Genomic DNA, 26,503 nt, shown 5'->3' with positions numbered 1-26,503 from the left:
TATATTTCCGTTTAATACTCCACTTACGAGCCTTTTTCTTCAAAAACACATACCGAATGAAATTTAATACGGGAATGCACAATTAAGACTTTCCCATCGATACATATAATTCATAGATAGGTATGTATAATTACGGGGAGTACCTTGAATTTAATTTCAATATAGAACGTAATTTGTTATCATTGATTTTATTGGTTCAGAAATCGCTAACGTATGACTTTTCCAAAATTCTCAGCTTCTTTTTATTCGTAATTTATATTATGCATTCAGTTTCACTAAACTACTTATACGCCTTTAGACTGCTAGAGTTATTGCTTCATAATGTTGCAAATGAAGTTATATCCATCGATGACATTGTGTATTTCTGATGTAATTCAGAATATTTTTTATAAAATCATTTGTTTCATGAATTTTAAACGTGAAAATTGATTTCCACTGTAAGGACGCGGACAGGTCAAATTACGAAGGGTATTTGGGACCTTCTTCGTGAAAAAGACTGTAATTAAGGAACTCGAGTGTTGATTTTTCGAGAGTGAAGGCGCTTGCATACATATTACCCTCATCACGGACCTTAACATTGAAAACCTAATGGCATTCCTCATCACGAACTCTTCGACCAAACATTAATTTTGATCGAACCCCCTCATCCGTGCACAGTTGATTAAACACGACGAAGAAAGTTACATTTTTTAGGGAGACCCAAACCCGATTAGGCAAAAGTATACGGGAAGATCAGAGAGGGGTGTAAGGAGATATTGAACGGAAAAAAGAAAGGGAGAACGAAAAAAAATTCGCCCTTTATCGAAGAATTCCCTCATGGTGCGGAATCCACTCTAAAGAGATTTAACTGCATTAAGTCGACGGCGGACACTCGGTCGAGCTAATGATCCGCCTAACGCAGGACCCCCACATTATGTGAGCTTTCCAAGGAGAGGAGAAAAAAAAAGAAAATAGTTAAAATGGGCCTGGACTCCATCGGAGGAGCAGGCGTAGATACGGTTTAGGTCGAGTCCGGGAAATAGCCCGGATTGTAAAAAGGAAGATATTTTAATTTTTTCGGGGCCTTGGATTAAGGCAAGGGCTAGTTCGTGGGGAAAGCGACTGAGAATATCGCGGGGAGGTAAGGGAGGAATCAAGGGGTGAAGAGGTTACAAGCCCGGGTCGGTTGCCTCATCGGGCCCATTTCATGGTCCGTTTGGTCCAAATCTTCCACTCACCCCATTACACTTTCCTTCCCACAATCCTCCTTGCTACCTCCCCTCCCTTTTCTCCTCGGCCAATCGGAACACGCCCACCAACAGCTTAAAACCAACCCTTTCCCCTTCCTCCTCGATAACCTTCACCCTTCTGTCCGTTCCATCCCGCATCGGCGCTGGATGGGCCCTCTTCCCCCGTAGATTGGAAACTACTTTTCCGGGCAACTTCAGTCATTCACCTGTTCTCGTCCGTTCCTCCTCCATGCTTCTCCAGTTCCTCCCTTTCTCAATCGGTCGGAAATTCTCACCTGACGTTCTGCCTCCCGGCCAGTGAGACATCAACCGCGTTTTAAATCGAATGATCCCACCTCTCCAATACATATAGATAGGATACTAGGGAACATTCACTCCCCGGTTCAAGATCTGCCAAACCTCGAAGAGATTAATGAATTCTTCTCGGGTTTTCAACCAGGTTAACTCCGTTGTATTCGAGAATCCAGACAAGTGATACGCCAACTATCGGCCAAATTCGGAAGTAGAGCTCTGAGGATACCAAGCAATCATTTTAGGAAACCACATTGACAAATCATTGGCATTGTTAGGTATTTAATGTTTTCTCTTGTTATTTTGTTGGTATTAAGCTATCATAACGTCTTAAATAATATATTTAACGCAATCTTATTCATGCTTAGTGTCTTTTAGTTGCCATACATTGTTCCACACAATTCATCATTTACTGCGACGGTGTTTTTTTAGGTTTAAGGCGTTTAAGATAACTAGCGTATTACACTTTTTTCCCACACTTCTGAGTACATTGTTTTTTATTGGAGTCACGATATTTATGATGATTATGAATCCTTTAAGTTATTGCCGTTGGCTGTTAATTATTTCAGCAATATCATCCTGAATCCTAAAATCTGAATCGCGACTTTTAGTTGCCACTGGGTATCAAAATACCCCTTCAAAACCGAGGAAAATCTTCTCTGACAAGTTCTACTTTATTTTTCGCAGTGGCACGACGGTTTATCCTATTACACCAATGTTATCATCACAACACTATACTCGATGCTTCGGCCATATTGAGAAATTACGTACGTGCCTTCAGCGCTGCCATCGGTGATTTCAGTCCCGATATTCGAGACGCCCGACGTTCCGGAAGACGACTTGTCTTTCATCGAGTAACACGCCTTGAAAATGGGAGACAAGCGTTCTTCCGAAACATCGGCCTTTGAGACTAAATTAACCTGGTTGAACACGCGAGAAAAATTCATCAATACAGATCCCCAGGAGAAATTAAAGTCTTGAGGAGATTTATTTACCTGATGAAAGAAAAATAAAACTATGGTCATAATCATCATATCTTCTTCCATGCATAGATGGGATCCTAGGGAATATTCACTCCCTGATTCAAGATTTTCTTAATCTGGAAGAGATTATAATTTATTTTTATTTATTTTTTATCTTTATTTTATTCCCTAACCACCGAATATAGCTCTCATAGGCCATTTTATATCGGGGTATTCAACAAATTTAACAATCAAACTTTCACGAACAACCATGGGGATAGGGGAACCTTACCAATGCGGGACTCGAACCCGCGACCTCATGTTTGGCAGGCGAGGACTATACCCCGCCGTCACCGAGGCCGGCTAAACCTCATTTAATTAGGGGCATTCACATGCCCTTCCTCCTGTCCACCTGCCCTTCGACGATTGTCTCCATCAGGCCATCATGACCCACGATGTGGCCGGACTACGTTGTCCCACCTTATTCCTAGGGTTTACAGAAGACAGTCTCCGAAGACATTTTCTTCACTTTTCTCCCACTCCTTTAAGCATTTTCTCATTACTTACTCGGTCAGTCCATTTTATCTTCATCATTCTAAAAGTATGATGGAACGCGGTAATAAAAATCGAATTCGTGAGGATGAATTCATGTATTAAAATTATTATGAATGAAATATTATTCAATTCGTTCATTTTTTCCGAGTAAAGAATTTAAATTGGTATACTTCATCGTTAAGATTATGAAAAAATTTTGAAAATGCTTAACGATACTCATTTTAACGATATATATTTAGCTATGTAACTCAAACTCAAATATTTAACGATACTCATATTTTGAAGAACATTATTTTATCATCATGGTGAAGACGATTTTTTCACTCAATCCTAAAAAAATGTTGCTTTTACGAATGCGAAATTAAACCTCATTAAAAAATATTAATTTTACCCATTTCATTAAATATTTTTGGCAAAATATTTTTTCAGCATCAGGCATCAGATTTCTTCATTCATTCTTAAGAAATTGAGTACATTGAGTTCGAATAAAGATTGTCTATTTTTTCGATGTATAAAAACTTAAGTAACATAAAATATGTATCAAGGTTTACATGCAATAATATAAGAGCATTTTTATTTATTTTACAACATACTGTTTTCAATCGTAGGCCACAAGACATTCCGTAGCTGTTACTCCAAATTTTAACTAGCTTAACTGAACTGTACCGGAGATACAGACTAGAGAAAACCGCGTTAGCCTTTAAAATTAGTGTTGAATTAAATATTAGAGTATGAACCTGGTTTTTGTTCGTTTTCAGTTCAGATTATTTTATTTCACGTGAAAACAAATTTAAGGAAAAATAAAATATTCGGAAATAACTATGTATTATTTTGCACCCTTATTGGATTGATTATTGAAATCTAATTATTGAAAAAGCCCATTAAGACCACTTTCAGCCAAAGTTGGAAACAATAACATCTTGTCTGACCAATTTCGGGAGTGACTTTTAATTTTCATTAATTGTCTGGGAAACTTATTTTGGTATCAATTATTTACGTTAATGCAAGGCATCATTATCAAAGAATGTGATTTTTTTATTCTGCCTGATTTTGAAATTGACTTTCTAATGAAATCTTAGAATTTGATCTTAGTTGTCTGACAAACTTATTTTAAATTATTCCTTCGCATAAATGCGAGGCTTCGTTTTCAAATAATGTGGCATCATTCATCTGATTTATTTTTGAAATTAATGAATAAAATTAGGCATGAAGGTGAAACGTTTGATATCTATGTTTATGTTCAATTAATACTGTTATTGATTTGAGTTTTATGATGAACTACATGTTTATGTGTAATGAATAGAAATGGAAGGTTGCCATGGAGTTGTTGCAGGAGGGAAGGGATATTGTTGCGAGAAAAGCCATTTAGAAAAGAACTTGAAGGAAGGAGACGAGTAAAAAAATTTATTATTAAAGAAATAAAATAAAGGAAAGATAGAGAGATAAAAAGGTTTTGAAAGGAAAAATTGTGTGATGATACAGTGTCCGATGATAGTGATTGAACCTGGTTTTTGGTTCGTTTTCAATTCAGATTATTTTATTTCACGTGAAAACAAAATTAAGTGATAATGAAGGCTTCTTGCTACTCGGGAATTTTAGTCAAATTTGGGAAAAAGTAATTTTTGTCTGCCCGACTTTAGTCAAATTTGGGAAAAAATGATTTTTGTCTGCCCGATTTTAGTCAAATTTGGGAAAAAATAATTTTTGTCTGCCCGATTTTGGAATTGACTTTCGACTAGAATATGAGAATTTGAGACCTTTGGATGCAGCGTTATGCAATCCTTGCGCTCACTATGCAACGTCTCGCTTCCATCTGCAAGATCAGGTGGAATTCGAATTCATCCATCGTTCTCTTCTCTTCGCCGAACCCTGTTCTCATTCTTCTCCCGGCCAGTCATCTCATCCTCGCCCCTTTATCTCCACCTTCCCTCCCCCCACCTCCCTCCCGAGTCCCGGAGACTCATTGGTAGTCTTCTCTCATCGTAATTTCGCGCCGAGTTGGGACGAGTTCAATTACCCATCGCCTGACGTCTCCTATCCTCTCCTCCCTCTCCATTTGGGATAAAGTCACGACCATACTTGAGCGAGGCTTGGTCTTCTCATATTTGAATACAATTTCCTCCTAGTTGCGGGACTCGTTTCTCGATATTTGGACTGCATTTATACTGCCGTCAACTCGAACTATGTAATCGTCTAGCAATCTTACTTTTATCGTTCCTACGTTTTAATTCAGGGCCTCATTTTCAATGTAATGTGGTGGTTCCCCGTTGACTTCCACAGTTCAGTATTTTGACCTATTCCGTGAACTTTACTGTCGCCGGAAGTTATTGATAGCAAGGCAGTTGATGTTTTACTGATCTGGATAATTTTCTTCATTTCTTCTTGTTTTCTGGTTGAAACTTCTTTCTCTTGCCTGAGGTTTACTTCCACTGTAGTCGATTAGTGAGGCTCCTCGTCTTTGTCGCTCATAATTGTCGATATTATTGCGCATAATTCAAAGATAATTTTCCAGCAGAAACGGAATTTTAATTTTAACTTTTCTATTGAGGGATGAATGTGCCTGTTTCAATGAATTTGTATTTCACGGTGATAAATTATTTATTAGCTTCCTAATAAAGGTATACACGAAGGCTTCTTGCTACGCTGATACTTCTTGAGCTAATAAGAATCTTCCAAAGCGAAACGGAGAACGTCATCTTAGAGCCTCAATATGTTTCGCTCGAAAAAAAAACGGCAAAATAAAAGATATATTTGCCGGACGGATAGGTTTAGTAATCATTTTCCTCCGCAAAAACAGATAAAGAATTAAACATGCTCACAATCAGTAGTCAAAGATTTGTAATTTTTAGCAAATAGCAGTTGTCACAGCACTCCGCGCCACATGCTTATTGAGCTAGCTTTAGGTGTAGTATGCCGTAGGTACATTGTGCTGGTCTTCCCTCACCTTTAGAAATACTTTTTGTTTTTTTTTTCAACTGATTTGGATCGTAGAATACGTATACGTTGGCGTAAATAACATCAATTTTGCAGCTGGATAAATCGTTTGCTTGCCAAATACTCCATTTTTAGTGTTAGCATGAGTATTAAAAGGTAAATTGATTTTGAAATTGCTAGGAAAAAAATCTTGTAAGGGTCAAAATTTTTTGATGTGCCGAAATATTGACCACAAATAAATTTATCCGCCTTTTTTGACAAACCCGACTAAAATGGCATTATGTGCCAGCTGAGATATTAAAAATTTGTAGAAATTTTTGTGAATACGTTAATTTTGCCATCCTCGTAAAACATTCTTAGGGTAAAAGACTATTCTTAGGGTATGGTGAAGGCATTTAAGTATTTGCCTCCTTGCTTAAAAATGCATGATTGATTTGATTATCAAGTACGTATTTTGTTTAATATTCGTTGGAAATGTGCTAGTATTCAAAATAAATCAATATAATAACGTAATTTTACTTTTATTTGTTTTGTTATTCGTGGTATTCAGTTGAATTATTTTTGTAACTTCGTGTACCAACAATAGGCTTCTATTATCCGATCACAATCATTCCAAAAATGCTATGTTTTACTGACAACCTCGGGTAAATGTTCTTAAATTACTCTTTCGATTGAGTGAGAAATTGTGCGGTCACTTACGATACGCCAGTGCTAGGAACCGATGAGACCAGGAAAGCAAGAGAAGTAATGAAGCATTCACAGACCGGCGACGCCCAGCTGCCGCTGCAAATAAGCGATTTTCCCGCGGACCGACGCTATCCGAGACATTCCATAACTGTACAGTCCATAACTTTAAATCGCTGCCCAGAAAATTCCTTTAATTCCCTGGTTCGCTAACTATTCACCCATTATATGCTCTTTATTACGCTTTTATAACCTTTATGATGTAGCGTATTTGGTTTGACTTTTTGAGATATATTACGCTACTTCCAGGGTTTTTTCTTTATTCAATTTATGTGTGATGCCTCCATAGTTTCTATCAAGTGATTTTAAATATGAAAATATGAAGCATTAATACGCGTTTGTGTTCGTAAAAATGTCCCACGATATTTTAACTGCAGTTTGATAAATGGCATTCTTCAATTAAACATTGTCACCAAATAAGTAATTCAAGAAAATTGAAGTCATTTTTTATGTTTAAAATTGAATTTAAAAGTAGCGTCAATTGACTTAATCGATGGGTATTTTTGTAAAAGTAAATAATTGAAATGTATATTATTCCAACCCCTGTCCTCGAGTATCATAAGAAGCTTGCTCCTGCAACGATCTAAATATGGCTTTAACTAGTACCACTACGCTATATCCTTCAAAAGCATTCCTCATGCATTGTGCAATCTATGTTTCCCATGAACGTTCATTCTCTCTTCCTTACCATCTCTAGTATCATCTATCACACTGATTTTTCATGGTTTCCCATTAAGCTAAACACAATCGTAAGGATAGTGTACAATCTTTTATTCGTTCTTCTTATACTCACCGACCGATTTATAGCTTTAAAACTAGCAATTTTTCGTGCTCAATGTCGGTAACATTGAATAAAAATAAAAATGGGTGATAGTCACACGGAATATGTAAAGCCCGTGTATCCTGCGTTATATGCAACCCGTTCAACTATCTTGGTTGACATCACTGCAGGATAACACTAGACGTTCCGTATGGGAACTAAGCGACCCCCACGGTATGGATATGAAAGTTTTGAAACGATGTGGGTAAGCTGGTGAAGTTTGGTCAGCTAATGCGTGATGGGAGAAAGTTTCCGTGGCTAGCCTTATTAAATTTTTGGTGAACATACTCCTACCACTATATTCCTTATCTAGTCGTCCGCCATTAACCCTTTATAACCCACAACTGATGCTGGGAGAAATCAAATTCCAAGATTTTTGATTTTGAAAACTTGAAAATTTTACACTCAATGATCATTATCGTGGTAGCTATTTCATCAATAATATTTGCACAACTATGTTTGCACTATTTACACTACTACACTAATGGGTAGTTTAGATATTTCCTGAATAAAGCTGAAAGTTTAAACATTTTTGATGTTGCTTAGAAGCAACATTGGGTGCTTTCCATTCATTGACACACGTCGACACAAGTCGACTTGCGTCGCGGATTTCGTGTTCTATGCTGTGTGTGTCGCCGACTGTTGTGACACAAGTCAACAAACGGTTACGCACAGGAATAGGAGAGTTATAAACAAATGCCGCGAGTCGACACAAGTCGACGCGTGAGTCGCATGAATGGAAAGCACCCATTGGGTTGTAAAGGGTTATTTAATTGTTGCCGATTGTGAAAGAGCTTAGAAAATAAATAACTTGTATTTTTCCTTTTCCGATCCATCGCCTGTCTCGAGATATTCTTGAGGAAGAATGTTGGCCCTTTCACAGATTTGTTGGTGACGTAGCGAGCTCATGCCGATTATGTCACCGCTTCTCAGCTACCCCTTGGTCTTACGGATGGGCTTTGCGGGGTTTGTTATTTCTTGCATCCATATGAATGATTCCGTTCCTCAATGATAGCTTCTCATTTAACGAATAGATGAACTAGAACGACCACGCCACCTCTCGGAATGTGTGTGACAACTTTCGCGTTATTTTATTCAATACTTGAGGAACCGAATGCGGAATTTTAATTTTTATGCGGATAAATACGAAGTTCTACTCTTAAGGTCACAATATCCCACATTTTTCGTTGCACCTTTCCAATTTTTCCTGGATTTTAACTTTTTGGCGATATATATGAAGCTTAATAAAGTCAAATGAGCGAAATATAATGCTAATTTTAGCATCAATATTCCTTCAATCACGGGTCTTCCACCTTTTTTAATGCAAGAGCCAAAAATCGATTTCACATCGTCTGGAGAGCCACAATGTTCCACGTCACTTGCATTCTTTGCACCAATAATTTTTTTTAAACACTTAGTTTCAAAGTTCTAAATCTTTATTTGCTAAAAAGTTTAATAAATGAATGTGGCAAATACAAAAGGACATTACGATATAAAGAATGTCATACTGTATCGATAGGTCTTCTTAAGTTGTATTCTTTGAAGGCAGAAACTGATTCTTTACACACCAAACAGACGGATTTTGACTAACACAAACGAACTGTATTTTCTTTATACTCTAGGAGCCGCAAGAAATTAGCCGGCGGGCCGCGGTTTGAAGATATTGCGTTTAACAGAGTATCTTGCCATTCCTTACTATTTTTCCTTATTGTGTCTGTTCCTACTATAGTACCTTTCATGTAATTCTAATTATGAAAATTATCATTAATATGAATATCGTTTATTAAAGTTTTATTTTGTTATGGCCAGAAAGTGGGAAAAAGTCTTTTGACCTTTTGAAAAAGAGGTTTCACCTCCAAATCTTCACGATTTTCCTCGAATCGAATGAAAGGCTTCTTAGATTTTTTTTGGTGTCCTGTGACATTTTCCAAAAAATAAATATATATATTTTGGTACAATTAGACAAAATCACTTAATCTATAAATTTTCGCCATTTACATCTCTTGAGCACTACGGAATGTCAAGAAATTAATAGAGCATGCATAAGTATTTGTGTACGTGAAAATCTCACAACATTTTTTTATTGCAGTTTGAAAAATATCATTCCTCGATTACATATTTTTGAAATAAAAATAAATAATTTCTTAAATAAAAAAATTGATGATTTATGCTTTTAAATGAAGTTAAAAGCCAATGGAATTTACTCATAGCTATGATAATAATGGTAAACATTTTAATATGTATATTTTTCGTCACAATGACAGATATTGGACTTACTTTAGTCCATAGTTCCAAAAAAAAATTGAAATTCAAGACAAATATCTAGGTTAAAAAGGCAATTATGCATATCAAGCTTAAAAAAGACATTTCATTAAATATATACCGCGGTCCTACTGATCTTAAACTTACGATAAATGACTAAATGGAGAAGATTTGCTCATAGACGTAACCTATCTTTTTCTTCTTTTTAACGAATCATTTTAATGAACGACCCTATCACCACTATAATGACAAGAGGACGAAATGAAATGGAATATACTGTTCTCTTTAAGTTGATATTACACCTTCTTCATTTTCTTTCCCGTCCTCAATGTCTTCCCACACCCCACCACTGCTCTTTCATCATCTATTCAATCTGATTATACTCCTCGATCGATCCTGCATTTGATAGCTTTTAAAGTTTTAAACTAGCACTTTTTCGTGTTCAATGTTGGTTACATTCAAAAAAATTAAATAGGCGATAAATCCCACGGAATATGTAAAGCCTTAATATCCCGTGTCATATGCAACTCGTTCATCTAGGATATTTTGCATCACTGCAGGATAGCACCGTACGTTCGCAATTGGTGAATTGCGACTCCAAGGTATGGATAAGATACTATATAAACTATATGAATGAGGTGGTTGATGTTGGTTGTTGACCAACCCCGGTCACTCTAATGCTATCTAGAAAATGACATAATGGGAAAGATTAACTTCTCTTCCTTCTAACGCGTCATTTTAATAAAAGACCCCATTGCCTCTAGAGTGACGAGAGGACGAAATAACACGGAATATACTCTTTTCTTTATGCCGATATTACACCTTTTTCATTTTCTTTCTTGTCCTCAGTGTCTTCCTGCAGCTCAACCGCTGCTCTTTTCTCTTTGACCGACATCTCGTCTTCGTAAAGGGTCGGGTTGCCGCCACCACTGGCCGAAAACTCAATTTAAATTATTCACGCTTATGCGATCCGAGCAACCGATGTGCACCGATGGGAATGGAAGAGGATTTTCTGAGAGGACGGGAAGGGTTTGGGTGAAGAGAAGGGCTAGATGAGGGCTATCTCTCCGTTAGAAAGGGCTAGCTAGGGAAAGGTGATGGTGTATGGGAACCCTTTTTGGAGGCGGTAGGATATTAGACGGCGTGCGGACAAAAATAACGGTCGAGAAAAATAAGTGAAGGTTGTAGAGTGTATACGGGAAATATGGCTCATCCAATCCTCAATTTGAAGGTTCTCTGTGGCAATATATCCTCGTTAGGTACCTTTCAAATGTGTTCAATGGCAGAAAATCGTGGTGCAAAGCGTGAATTTTTCTTTCGGATTTCAAAAATGACATGAGGGCATGATATGGGAAATATGGCTCAAACAATCCTCAATTTGAAGGTTTTCTCTGGTAATAAATCTTAAGCAGGTATTTTACAATATGCTTAATGGCATAAAATCGTGGTGCAAAGTGTGAAAATTTTCTTTCGACACTAGGACATTTTGCACCACGAGAAAGTCACCTAGAGAAAAATGTTGTCATTGGATTGAAAAAGAAAATATGTGCATTAGATTGGGTGGATGCAGAATAAAGGTCGGTCTATGGAGAAGAATAGCAACACATTATAAGTAGGACCATTAGCACGAAAGCAAACGTGGGGTATGGTCAATTTTTAATTAACGAGACAATACGTGAGAAATTTTAGGAATTCCCACTGTCGTATTCATGTTTTGGTTTTTAATGTGGTACTTTTCTAATGTGCTCCATTTCAGAAACAGGTGGTACGAAGCGTGAATTTTCCTTTCCGATTACAAAAATGTCCCGAAGATATGATATGGGAAATATGGCTCAACAAATCCTCAATTTGAAGATGCTCCTTGGTAATATATCTTCAGTAGGTACTTTTCTAATGTGTTCAACCGCAGAAAATCGTGGTGCAAAGCGTGAATATTTCTTTCGTATTTCAAAAATACCCTGAGAAATATGGCTCAAGAAATCCTCAATTTGAAGATGCTCTTTGGTAATATATCTTCAGCAGGTACTTTTATAATGCGTTCAACTGCAGAAAATCGTGGTGCAAAGCGTGAATTTTCCTTTCGGATTTCAAAAATGCCATGAGGATATGGTATGTGAAATATGGCTCAACAAATCCTCAATTTGAAGATGCTCCTTGGTAATATATCTTCAGTTGGTATTTTTATAATGTGTTCAATGCCAGACAAGCGTGGTGCAAGGTGTGAATTTTCCTTTCGGATTTCAAAAATGCCCCAAGAACATTTTGCGCCAAGAGGAAACCGGTTTAATGTGTGTGTGTATCGGGTTGAGTCACTACTGGGTAGAGGCCGATTTATTGAGAAGAATAGCATTAAGTTATATACGTGACATTTAGCTCAAAAATTAACGTGGAGCGAATTGCAATTGACACTGGGAAACAAATCACTCAAGAAAGTGTCATTAACCAAGGAGTTAGACAGGGTTGCAACCTATCCCCAACCTTGTTTAATCTATGTATAGATGACGTTTTTAGAATATGGAAAGAGAATAGCTTTCGAAGCATCACCAGGCATATCACCAGGCATAGAATTGGGACCATCTCAATACTTAAATACAATGCTGTTTGCTGACGATAAGGTTACACAAGATTATAAACATTATTTGTGTTAAGCTACAGAATTGAATCATGATAAATAGCGGACAATAAGAAGGCTTTTTACGCAAAAAGTTTAAATTTTGAAGTAAAAAATATGGAGTTGAATGTTTTCAACGGTAAATTATAACTTTTCTTATACTCCAGGCAAAACAGGAAATTCAGTTTTGAGAAAGAAAGGTCCCCGGGATTTTTAGAAAATATGAAACCAGTGGGTAAATTTAAAACTAAACATTTTATTCTTTCTCGGAAATAGAAATCTTTAAAAATTTCCTGGTGGAGCAAATTAATTTATTTGACAAAGTAGTGGTCACAGAGTGAGAAAAGTACTTTTGAAATGAGCCGTTGAAAAATTCAAATTCATAAAATACAGTAGGTAAATTAATTTTACTGTAATTTCAAATATATCTAATGTCCTCGGTATAACTAACGATTTTATTTGAAGAGAATAGTGTAGAAGGGATAAAAAATATTTTTTCGTGAATTCTTTAAGCATTAAAACCTTAAACTTTTAGAATTTTCATTATTTTAACATTGAGTTCAAATTAAAAATTATGAGGAATTTATTCGGAAAAAGTTGCATCGTAGGATGTATAAGATTTCTTGACGTGAGAAGCAGAAAAATTCAAGCTTAAGAATGAGCAGAAATCGAATTATTCGTGTGTAAATAGACGTACATGATGTTTTCACGGTATATCTCATGATAGTTTAGCTTTATCATTAAAATAAAATAAGTTTTAGTTTGTTTCAGAAATGATAGATTTGATCCAAGTTTTAGCTTGAAAATTTCTTTGGTTTGTCTCTTACACTCTCGTAGAAAATACTTCATCCTATTCGTCACTACTTTTCCGAACTAATTCCTTTGTTTGATGTGTAGATGACCACAAGATGTATTAAAAATATTTGTGTAGATGGCCACTAGATGTATTAAAAATATTTGTTCTTACCGCTAGAGCTACTACGTTTTTCTCCAATTTAGAACCTAAGTTCTTTGTTGTTGAAATTTCAACTGATTGCATCATAAACTCTTAAAAATCCTGGAAAAAACTCTTTGCAATGATAATTTTTTTTTTAAATTACCAGGAATATCAATAGTATTCGTATTCACTCATAAAACAATTCAACGATCCCTATCGAAAGGAAAACGATTTCAAAACTTCTAAATTATTTTATTTCTCCACTATTTTCTTTGAGGAAAGTCCGTACCTTAAACCGCCGAAAAATATTATTCGACGACTTTATTTTTTTGTCTTTACGAATTACTTGGATAAGCTAAGGAATATTTTTTACTGATAACGTGGGTTCTACATGATGTACTAGATTTTTTTATTTGAAAAGTTAGAAAATCAAACTTACAGTACGTAAAATTAAGTACGGAGTAGTACGCAGCTCTTACGGACAACCCAGGATACTAGAAGACACAAAGAATTAATTTAAGCTGGGACGAAAGTTTTTGAGGCTGTTGGAGAAATTTTAACTCAGAAAAACTGTAAGATAAATGTAACATGAGGTAAATGACACCAAAATAACACGAAATTGTATCACGTGAAAGTCCAAATATAGCGGCAATGACAGCTATATTGAAAGTACCTGAAAATTTTTATTTTCCGGAATAATAATAACAAGGCTAAATAGTTTTCCGTCATTTTCGTCTGTTACTTTCTTTTGTTCTCGATACTTTTGCCAGTCAAGAATTCTCAATTTTTTCCATCAATCCATAGTCCAAGTTTGTTGGCCAGAGGGTTGAAGTTCCCCAGCTTGCGGGCGCGTGTGTTTCTTCATTCGCATTCAATGATTTCCGATGGAAACGGGGAAAGCGGAAATGTATTCATGGATCACAAAGTTATCCCGCGCCGCTGCACCCCTCTGGGGGGGAGCCTGCACCCGAGAGAAGTGACGCCTGAATTCGAGAGGCGCGGCAGAAGGTGATAAGGGGCACCCGGGACTCCAGCGAAGAGGCTTATTTCCTCCAGCTCTTCACCCCCACGCTCCAGGGACGCTGGAGCAGATGGGTGCGAGTTGAGTGAGAGAACTCGGCAAAGCCAAAACTGATCTTGGAAGATCGTAATTCAGATTTTGTTGGCGGTAATTTAAACTTGATCACCTGTGGTGCTTGGTGTTTGGTAGATCAAAATTATATTTCCGTGGAGGAGTGAGGCGTCATTGCATTGACAGGGGCGATTTGTGGTGATTTCAAAACCCCCTTGCCTCATTGTCGTGCTCATGATCGAATACGTAAACCATAAGAGCTATATATATATTTTTTATAAAGTATGTTAATGTTTCTGTTATTTCTGAAATATTGAGTACCATCTACGGTTTAATATCTTATCTATTTCAACACTGACCAGTGTATCAGTGTATATATAATATACCTGTGTATTTTCACCCAAATTCGACCAGGCGCTTGCCCCTTGGGTCACCGAGTCCGACCATATTTGGCAAATCGTCTTCCTATGCGTCGTCTTACTTACAAATTTGCGATTTTGTGAAACTGCAATTTTACTAAAGCGCCTCCAAATTATCTCCAGGAAAAAAGAGGATATGAAAGCATGGAATATGTCTTCTTAAAAGTTTTGGCAGATTTTTTAATGAAATTAAAATAATTTTATTTTGTTTATAAGAAACTCAAATGAGTAAGATGCAAATGCATCCAATGATTGTCGTTTAGTAAGTGCTAGTGGTAGTCAAAATTGTAGCTGAAGGTAAATAAAATAATTTAAAGGCTATTCATTTTCGAGCTCATTTCGTTATTTATGTATGTATTTATTTATTTATTTAATGCAGTCAAAGTACAGTACAATGCCAATTACAGAGGACTCACAATAACACAGAAAATAATTAAGAAATAGTAAGAAAAACGTAAATTACAATCAACAAAATAATATTCAATAGTATTATAAAATAAAGAACACAAAAATGGTTGCATTCACAGGGTGGTGCGTGGAGTAAGAGGAAAATTACAATGGAGATGTGCGAGATATATGAGGGATAAAAAAGGATAGAATTTTGGAACACATTTTGAATAGAAGTGTATGGAAGAAGGTAGTCTGAATAGAAAAGAACGTTCAGAGACAGAAAGACGGGGTGTGAAACAACGAAAAAGGCCACTCGACCTCGTCGTGCGCAAAGAAACACGAAGCGGGAAAAGAAAAAGAAGATCAGATAATCTGTAACTGCCATTAATAATATTTAAGAAGAATCTCATTGAGGACACGGCGACCAGCTAGAGTTGCAATACCAAAAGAGTTTGAATACTCATATGGGGGTGAGGTATCGAAAAGAAAATCTTATCTTATCCGGTAGCGGACTATATAGACAGCGGAAAAAATTCAACGGACGGTCCAGGAGCTATAATCATGAAAACGGGGCCGTAGCCCGAACAGGCATTTATAATCTCAACTACATACATTTGTTGCGGACAAGGAAATGTGGAGATAGACTTTGAAAATGTTGGTCTAAGGGTTCTCATTTCAAATCTGGATTGATTTTGAGTACCGGTAGGTAAACATATTTTCCGTGCCAGGTTGTTGCTAAGAAGGAACGCGGGGTGAATGGGTTAATATCACTTTTTCTCCTCCCTCAGGAATGAAACCACGCATCAAGAACCACTTCCGCGCGCACCAGCTCTCCGTGTGGCTCCGCCTCATCCCGGAGCTGCACCGCGCCGGCATGGAGGACGCGGCCGCGCGGCACAACCTCTTCCGCAACCACGACGACCCCTCCCTCTACGACGGCCCCCTCCGCGCTGACTCCGGCTCGCCCCCGCTCCCCGACCTGCCCGAGGCCGTCTCCTCGCCCTCGCCCGAGGCCTCCGCGCCCCGTGGGCCCACCACCACGTGCGCCAGCGTCCCCGCCGCCGCGTCCGCCGCGACGCCGCCCTCCGCCAACGCCGCCGCCGTCAACCAGAGCGACGCTTTGGCCAGTCTCGAGGCGGCCGCCGGGTTCGCCGCCTACTCGACGGCTCTGAGCGTCACTATAGCCATCGGCTGCTCTCTGCTCATCCTGAACGTGCTCATCTTCGCGGGGGTTTACTACCAGAGGGACAAACACCGGCTGGAGGCGAAGCACCTGCAGCAGCAGAGGGATTTCGGATCGTCTTCCGGAGGAGGTGAGGGCAACCTTGCTGGAAAATTCTGTAGCAATTCCTAAACCAGTTGTGTAGCCAGGGGGGAGTATAAAGGGCATGTGCTGACTAATTAACTAACTCCCCCCAATGCTAATGTGCTAAATAACCCCTAATAACCAATTAATTTTAGTAGAAAAAATATTATCCTATAAAACAAATTTGTTCTACTTCACCTAACCCCAATGCCTTCTCGAGAAAGACAATTGGTTCATTCAGCCAATGAAAATGCTACAGGTTAAGATATAAGTGAAATATTTTGAAAAATATCCCCATAATTTCCTTTGTCATCCTTTTGCATAATGAAGACCTAGAGATCCATGTTGACGTCCCTGCCTTGAACAATAGATTGGGCCAAAAAAAATAACTTTTTTCAGGATCAAATTTTCCCTGTGAGGGAAAGTTGCAAACTTGTAACAGGGTCTCAGATCCAGAATTTTTTAAAAATGTGATGATATTAGCCAAAACTGCCTTAAGTTTAAAATTCTGCAAAAACTCAGGCTGATTTTGGGCAAGTTATACGGATTATTTGGATTAGGAATGTAATGCAACAAAACTTTGAGAATTTTTTATGTAAGCATTGCTTAAAGCATATGTTTTGTATAGAATTGAAGAGCATAAATGTTTTGTTTGTGTGTCTGGGGATTACAAAGAGCCATAATAAGCATTATCATTAGTTGTTCCGAAGTTATCTAAGAGATGGTGTATTATCCATGTCCACTGTTGGACATGGTTACAATGTTGTTTGGTTGGTCTTTTGGATATTTGACCAATAAAACATTAATTGGATTGACATGGATATTTCACTGTTGTGATATGGGCATTTCCATGAAAGAATCAACTTTTTCTCTCAAATTAAAATTTAGGCTGGAAATATATACAGCTGAATGATTGAATTTTATGAAATCAGTATTTAAAACATTATTCAGAGCCTAGTTAAAGTTTTCAAATTATACTTTGGTTCACAGAGTTTTGAAGTCATTTCATATCACTACACTTAGGAAGTTGACCTGGCAGTAATTCCATCACATGTTAATTATGGGCATATTTAGAAGGTATTTCGATAATTAATATAGTTTCCATATATGAACATCACCTTCATAAATGTTTTTTGATCATTCACAGTAAAAAGTTTTGCAATTTTTTGTACTTAATAATATTATCGAAATATCCTATTGCATACTTTTCTCTAAAGGTAATTCCGTCACAAATGAAATTCCCCATAGGCGGATCTAGGGGAGGGGTACAGGGGCACATGACCCCCCAGATGCTTAAAAAATATGCAATATTTTTAATGCAGTCCGATTATCATTGCGTTTGTTTTGTATTACAATGTATCCTGGTACCCCCCCAGAACAAAATCCTCGACTCGGCCTTGCTTGTGCCCCCTCCCTCAGAAAGAAATCCTGGATCCGCCCCAAGAATTGCCCATATGTTAACACCAATCAGTGGCACAGCGGGGGGGGGGGGGTTTTGGGGGATAAAACCCCCCCAGAACTCAGAGAAATTTTTAAGTTTAACCCATTTCACTTAATTTGATTTATTTTAGTAATAGAATAGAGTAAGGATGAATAAAATATCCCTCAGAAAGCCGTAAAACTCACCATAACCATTTATCTTTAAACTTCCGCAATTTATTAATCTCTCACCTACCGCTTATCCTGGTGGGTATACCATACCCTACACACCCATGTGTTAGTTGCACCTAAACCTCCCCCAGCCTTAATTCCTAGCTGCGCCCCTGACACCAACAATGGTGTCTGGATGTTGTTGGGATATTGATTGCTTCTTCGGTAATCACTCTCCCATTGCTCCACAGGTACGCTGGACAAGCGGGGCGGGTGTGGGGACAGCGGAAGCAGCCTGGACGAGACAGCGACGTCAATGGTGGGCACTCCTTCAGCAGCAGCTGCAGCTGCGGCATCTCCCCTACGTGGCAAGGCAGGAGCGTTCCTGGAGATGGGCGTGCAGGCTCCACTGCGTGCACCCCCGCCTTCCCCGGCAGGCATCCCTCCCCCCATCCTCCCACCACACCTGGCCCATCACAGGTCAGCACAGCACCCGAGCTATAGGTGAACCCACATCCCAGTGGACCGATGAGAGTGTGTCATCGTTGAAGCACCACTGTGAATATATGTCTCTTTGAATAATTATCATCCCGCATCCGTCCTTTTATTTTTTTCCTTTTCTTTATTGTTTTGTTTTAATTTTTTTATTCCCTCCCCCACCCCCACTCCTTCATTTGCAACTTTCTGGCCTCTTTCTCTTGTGTTTGGATGAAATTCTATTGATTTCTTCATCTCGAATCCTAGGTTATTGGTTTTTCATGAGTTCGATTTAGCCGTGGCACTGACTCAATGGGACTTGAGGGGGCCTGAGCCCCCTCAAAAATTCGTTATGGGTGTGAGGGAAAAATATGTCAGGCTTGTCGATTTTCCCCGGAGTGTCCAGATATCGAGATTCGAGTTATCAGGGTTCTAATGCTGATCATATGACTCTTCTAAAATGCTTAAAAAACTTGAACCTCACTACTTATAAAATTTCCCAGGGCAAGATCCCTGGTTTGGACCTCCCCCCAATATTTTTAGTAAGTCGGCATCCCTGCAATTAAGTGACGTAAAGCAGAGCAGTTTTTCACCTACGTGAACATAAGAATTTTCTCATTCGTGAGCATTTGCAGCTCAAGCAATGATAAATTACAGAAGATTAAAATAGTTGATTTTTTTTTAACTTTCAGTCACGGGTTAATGTGTCACTCCCTTTTATAAAGATTCCATGTAACTTGCTATGGTTCTTTCAGTTTCGTTCATTGACTTTTATAAAAATTTTCACTTTGAAGCGTAATTTAAACTGATCGTCAATAAAATTAATAAATATAGTACCATGAATATAGCCATGAAGCTTGTTATAGTTCTTCTTTTGTTTAGTTCCTGGATATTGAAATTGTGACAAACCAAAGAGGCTTGCGGATAGGAGAGTGGAATGGAGAGCTAAGTGACAAACAAATCTCACAATTGTTGACTTGTAATGATGATGATTGTATCACAAAACCTAAAAATCACAAAATACTATTCATTTTCTAATTATTATGAGATACTATTTGTGTAAACTCTATAATTCCAGGTTTAAAGAATTTTAATTCTTAGATTCCAGTTTTGCTTATTCAAGGTATTTTATTGCATTAAATTGAGTATAAATTGATGCACAGGGAGACCTACCTACATCTGTAGGCTGTAAGCAGATAGGCATTTTTTACATTGTGGAAATAACTTCATGCAGTTTTATTTTTGTTTCATTGCCTGATTCATTGAGTTATATTATTTTGCATGTTACAATTAGTGTACTGAGGAAATATGTGAAATGATAAATTTAATGCCCATTTGAAACTCACCACTGTCATGTACCCTCTATACACTCACTCCCAGAGCTATTCCAGATAAAATAGTGTACTTCTAGTTTAGAATGGAATGCTGACCCTCTTTTTTGATTGCAAATACATTACTTTTAATTTTAGCTTGAAGATCCCTCGCTTCACTTGATTTTTGATTTCTCTAGTACATACCTACTTTTATTGATGCGTTAAATGAAAGTATTGAGCTGTCTGCACAAAAATTTTGGCTGAATTACGGTAGTGAATAACATAGATATTTAACTATACCTATTAAAGCTGCCATAGTAAACTAAAAAGAAAATTTAGCAGTATTTTTCAAGGTTGAAAAAACTTCTCAAAAGAGCAGGATGGTTACTATTTTTCGTATTAAGATTATAGAAAATAATTCATTTAATTAATTCAATCATTCAATTAATAGTTGTTAATTATTCATCAAAAAGTTCGAATAATAATCGTTCTAGATTTCATTTTATATGTGAAAATGCTTTAGTAATATCTGACAGTTAATTTCTATTTTTTTGCTAAGAAAGTATTGGAAGACTAATCCGGGCTAATTAATCGGGATATATGGCATGAATAATCGGAAAACAATGATAACCCAAACTTTCACTTTATTGTCTTGTGATGTTCATAACTTACGTAAAACAAACAATACATTATTATTAATGCAGTTAGATTCTGTTAATTTGTGCTTCCCGGACTCATTGAGAGCTTTCTTCACCAGTCCGCGATCTTTTTAGCGGTCATAACAAGGTTTTACTTGTATTATCACGGTTCCATGTAAGAACTGGTTTCGTAAAATAGATTTACAGCAAGTTAGTAATTTGTGTTTAATGTTAGCCAATTTTTAAAGTTGAGGTTTGTTTCACAGGCTTAAAAAACCTGGTACTTTTTTACTTTATGCACTTCTATCTATATTAATCTAGTTAGATAAAAAAATATCAACCATATATTAATCAACGTGCAAGAAAACAAAAAAAGTAATGGTACCAAAACCATGCAGATATCATAAAGGGTATGATTTTATAAGCTTTCAAACTCAAGTCATCTATACTCTTGGTACGGACAGTATAAAGTATCACCAACTCATGAAAAGTGACTGCAAACTTTTGAGTTGTTGCATTTCAAAATTATTAGAGAAAGGCGAAATGAAGATTTTATTTTAGTCATAACTTATTTTTTCCTTCCATCCACTGAATTATTTTAGTGAATTGAGATTTTGGTTCTAATAGAACTATCCTGCTGATGTGCCTGTTATCTTCAACCTCACTGCCATAACAAGGGACACCCAACTGAACTCTCATGTGTAACTCATGCTAGTTAGGTTGTAGGAAACTTCTTAAGCCTTACTATTAGTACACTGCTGTACTGATATCCAGCTTGTTACGCTATGGACATCCAAGTTATTGTCTTATAGCATGAGTACCTAGACTATGCTTATTCAGGTGACAGTTATTTTCAATTTGTGAGATCCAGCTTGCTGCACTTCTACATGTGAAGCCTCTGTCTAGTCAGCTTGTAGGATACTTCAACTGAGCTGTAAGCATACCACTAAATAGAAATCAAGCTCAATGCACTTTTGCATGAATGAAGGTGAGCTGGTATTTGGCCTCTAGTGAAACTTTCCGACAAAAACATATCTATACATATGCCAATTGAAATAAAATCTCTGAAATACATTTTTCCTTTGACTTCAGCAATAAACAAAGTGGAATATAAAATGTGTTCTCATCATAATAGTCAGGTTAAAAGTGTGTGAATTAGCCAGTCTTTTGATGGGATGTAACTGAAAATCAACATCTATTGGATTAGGGATGGCATATATAAATGCAGAAACTTCATTTCATTTCACAGTATTTATTTCAAATTTACTGCTTCAGACAGTTTTTTCTCATTTCCAACGCCTCTCTTGTAAAAATTACCATAGAAAATGGAACAAAATTGGATATGCATTAAATAATGTGAAATAATACAAATTTATACTTAAATTAATATAAACTTAAGTGTATGCAATTCAATAAATATGCAGTAATAGAGCAACATGCATTTTACTCCCTGTTATCTTCAATAGTTTGCGAGTTTACATTATATATTCATGGGTTAATAAATTTATTAACCCATGAATTTTTTTTTGGAATTTAATGAAGTTAATGAATTTATTAACCCATGTATTATTATTTTTTTTTTTAAGTTCCACACATCTTTATTATACCATATAAAACCTCAATCAGTGCTAACACCAGTGTGTCATTGTATCATAACAAAGTTTTCTATCTATATTTATCCTTCTTGTTCATTCATAGCACAATCAAATGAAAAACTGGTTTGGAATATTTTATATTTGGTTAAAATTGCATTTCTAATAATTTTTCTACTAAAAATTTTGCACTTTTGCATGCATAGCCTGCTACTTCTCAGATTAGGTACTTACTCTTTTCCTTAACCTCTAGTTAACACCCGAACGAACTAACGTGGACCTGGTCTTATACCTTCACAGGCTCATCCATGGCCATGGTCAGCAACATATCAGCGCAGCCTCGTCACCTCCAAACGGCTCGGCAGCCCTGCACCTCTCCGTCCCCCTCAACCACCCGCCCGTGCCGGCCCCGGGCCCACCCCCAACGGCAATGACCCACCTCCACCATGGGCCCCACCAGCCCAACAACCTCGCCGCCCTGCCCGGGGGAGGTGGAAGCGGTGGAGGCCCCGGGTCACAGCCCCAGGTGGAGTCCCAACCACTCCTGCCTCAGGGGGTTCCCGCTCCCCCCAGGGTCAGGGTCCCACCCCAGGGGGTGGGTGAAATGCGGGTCTGACCCCAGGGGCACGAGTGTCACATCAACCTAGGCCATTACCCGTGATAGAAAAGAGAGGAATTGGATGATCACATTTTGAAATATGTGCGTGTGTGTACCTACGTTTTAAGTGTCTCAAAATGGGATTCAGTGTACCATGTGCTGGGGATGCATCATTCTTGATTCTTCCACGTGCTGGGTTTTTGACACTTGATTTGATTCTTGGAGCCATGGGATGTAGGTATAAACATTTTTTGGGAGGTGTTCATTTGTTGGGGCTGTAAAAATTGGTGGTATTTGCCGAGGAGGGTTCACGTCAGACTGAAAAATTCATAAATTTCTTGGGTGCATATGAACCCTGTTACCCAACTAGTCCCTCTTACATTGCCAGTGTGCAAGATGTCTGGATTGAGGGTGGAGAGGTCAGGTTCAAGCATTGGACTGTGCTATGAAGACTCATTTTCATCTCTTTTTATTTCCCATGTACCCCCAACACTTCCAATCTTCTGTTCTTTGAGTCTTGCATGGCCATCCTTAGAAGTTGTGACTGGAGTTTTATAGGAATTTTATGCAAGACGCAAATTGTAGGCAGGATATTGAGGACTGCTTGTTTGAGGAAGTAACAACTATTTAAAATTATTATACAAAGAATGCTGACAAAGAATGTTAAAGAATGAATTATGCTAGTGAATGGTGTGATGAGTGAATGAAGTTAATGTGGAATCTGCACATGTGGTATGCCTAATTAAATTTGCGTGTGAGAACATAGGTAAAATGTGCCTACTAAGAGTGCATTTGAAACATTTGTGAGAGAAAGTGATGGACATTTAGAGCTTTTGAAGTCTTTTGGGTACTCTTAGTAATCTCTTCAATGACCCCTTAAAAACTGATCAAAGTGATGCCATATACTGCCATTCACACATTTACCCATCACAAAGTGGTATGAATTGTCTTTGAGAATGAAGACACCCACATTGTTGACATATTTGACCTATACTCAATCTACTCCATGCAGTTTTTTCTTTGGGAAACAAGATGAAGGTCTTTAAAATTCTCGGTTATGCCTTTTAGAATTGTGTACATATGAAAAAAAAAGCAGCAGGAAATACATATTTGGAAGGAATCGTGTTAAAGGCATTCGAATTTCCAGGAACGCAAGGCTGCTTGTCATGGGAATGAAGAAACATACCAAGCCTTCTATTAGAGTTTATAAATAAAAACAATCAAGACCTCTGTTTTTTTGCATTAGGGGCTGATTATTGCACAGCATAATTATAAACAATAGATTTCAACAATGTTTTCCCCTTCTTTAAAAGGGTATGGTGGCTAGAATTAATAAAAATACCTTCTGCATTGCTACCGCTGTCAGGTTTTATGGTGTCAGCCATCTGAACCTTGGCAGAAATTTTTATTCCTTTTTTAAACCTCTGAAAAGAGGGTCAAAAATTTGTGTTTGACAGGAACATTTCTGCACTCATATAACAGCGCATTTATTATAAATTTTGTACCCTTTTGACATTGCAAGTTCCTTTGATGAAATATGAAAAACAATATTCATTACCTGTTGACTTAAGAGCATGAGGTAGTAAAAATTAAAGCAGACTGAGATTTGTGGATAAAAATGAATACTTGAAATGTTTTTTTTTAACAAATGCCAAGAGTTCTGAACAACTTCTAAGCTCTTAAAACGTTGTAAAGAAACTCTAGACAACTACGATAAAGAATAATTTATCATTAATTTTTTTTATATTTGTTCAAATTTCTTCTTCATTACATTGTTATTCCCATTGTTATGATGCATACCTGACAAAGGGTGATATGTACTTTAATTTCATTTGGCTCAAATGATTATTTGTCTTTCATTTTTCTTTTTGGCATCAATAGAGCGATATTTTCTTGAATTATAGAATATTAATCTATATCATGATTTTATCATAGCCCCAAGTATTATTGATGAATCAAATGAAGGTACCGGATAGGTATCTTGGTATGTTTATATGAAATATTTGTATCATCATTAAGAAGATAAAGAAGTCTCTTCACCAATTAAGTCTCCACTTGAGAGATTTACGTCAAGGAATGCGTTGAGTTTGTCTTTGAAAATATTGATAATTATCCTTATTCCTCCTAATACTATAGGCATTTCCTGGTCTTGTTTCATGCAATTGGACGAAATGAGCCACCAAAAATAGTTACATTGTAGTGATCTAATTTTTTGCAAATTTCCCAACAATTTATTTTGAAACTCGAAGACAGCATTCCTTGTTTGAGCATACTCTTACAGGATGAAGGGCAGAAGGCATTTGTAACCTGCAATTGAGTGCTTAAGACTGTTGACATGGAATATTTGTAATGAACAATCAGAGAAATATAAATGTTATACTTATGAGATCAATATTTGTAGTTTCTAAATGTTTTTGGTTTTTGTGAATTATGAAAGGAGAACCACTTAAAAAGTGAGTTGAAGATCTACCGATGAAGAAACGGAATGATATGGAAAAAGTGCTAGTGCATACTTGTTATTGTATGAAATTTTCAAATACAAACAACTTTATAAATACTTGTTTTATTCCCATTACCTCTTGGTATATTCATTAACTTTGTACACATATGCTGTACACATACCTGACAAAGGGTGATATGTACTTTAATTTCATTCTCAGACAACATGAATTTAAATCCATAGGAATTTCATCAAATTCATGGTATTTTGCATGGTGTTACCTTACCTGCAGGTTACCTTAACTTACTGTTGCTGAGTTCAAGAGCATGATTTTCTTTTGTAGTGAAAATACATTTTCTCTGTTGATACTGTGTGTTTATTACGTGATTAGTTGGTTGGTTATCATAAGTTGGATGAGATTTCATAATTTACAAAATTCATCCTTTTTGCTCTAACTTTTAAAAGTATTTTTATATTTAATTACATAAAATATCTTTGTAAATTGTACTGGATTGCTTTTTCCACCCATGAAATCTAAAGGTTCCGGCAAGAGCAACATTTTTTACTAAACCAGCATAATCCTTTCATAGGTGACAGTGCTAGTTTGTGAACTCAGTTATTTTAAATTATATTTTCTGTTGCTTTGTCATTAGTCCCTGTTTCATGAACGCCAGTTATTTTTTATAACTGGTGATTTTTTATTTATTTTTCCATATTTGTAGCTTAGTATTCAATTTGGTTTTGTCATCCATAGGAATACATACTAGCACAGATAGCACAAAGTGAGAGAGTTATCCGTTTCTTATGGTTTTCTTAACGAAAAAATTGATAAGCAGCTTATCGTAAGCTAAGGGGCTTATATAAGGCAAGGGTAAGATTTAGGGAAGAATAGGTAAGGAATGCTGTCAAATACCCTCCCTCAGACACGTAAGTCTCTTCTGTTGGAGTGCCAAAGGTTACGGAACGGCATACTGCACATGCTACTTTGCTCATCCCAACATGAATTTAAAGCCTACTGGTGAAATTCAGCGAGTCTTTGTAAGAGCTTAACAACTGATAACAGATTTCCCTGTAGATAGAAAAAAATTAACAACTGCAAGCGACTGGCTGGTGAAGATACAAAGCATAATACAAGTATGTACTTAATCCTTAACAATTGTGGTGGAAAGAAAAAAAAATTTACTTCGAGGAGAACCGATCGTATGACCTACGCATCCGTAGCTCTATGCACTAATTACTACACCATGGCAACTGATGAGTGTGAGAGGCATAGTTACCACTTTAAAATCCAGTTATGTAGAAAGACTTAACTGGCAGGTGCAC

The 26,503-nt window shown here is 37.1% G+C and overlaps 1 protein-coding gene across 1 annotated transcript in view; it reads left to right on the top strand.

The window, feature by feature from the left end:
• LOC124160998 (neuroligin-2-like) overlaps window positions 1–25,295 on the top strand; it is a 484,800-nt gene extending 459,505 nt beyond the window's left edge. Inside the window, exons 10-12 of the mRNA XM_046537135.1 lie at window positions 16,015–16,539; window positions 18,374–18,602; window positions 22,443–25,295. Of these exons, the coding sequence (XP_046393091.1) occupies window positions 16,015–16,539; window positions 18,374–18,602; window positions 22,443–22,758 (1,070 nt within the window). The 3' untranslated portion in view covers window positions 22,759–25,295. The remainder of the gene's footprint in view (window positions 1–16,014; window positions 16,540–18,373; window positions 18,603–22,442) is intronic.
• The last annotated feature ends 1,208 nt before the right edge of the window (window positions 25,296–26,503 follow it).

Source organism: Ischnura elegans, chromosome 6 (genome assembly GCF_921293095.1).
Source record: "Ischnura elegans chromosome 6, ioIscEleg1.1, whole genome shotgun sequence".
Taxonomy (NCBI): Eukaryota; Metazoa; Arthropoda; class Insecta; order Odonata; family Coenagrionidae; genus Ischnura; species Ischnura elegans.
This window is presented reverse-complemented; position numbering and strand designations above follow the sequence as displayed.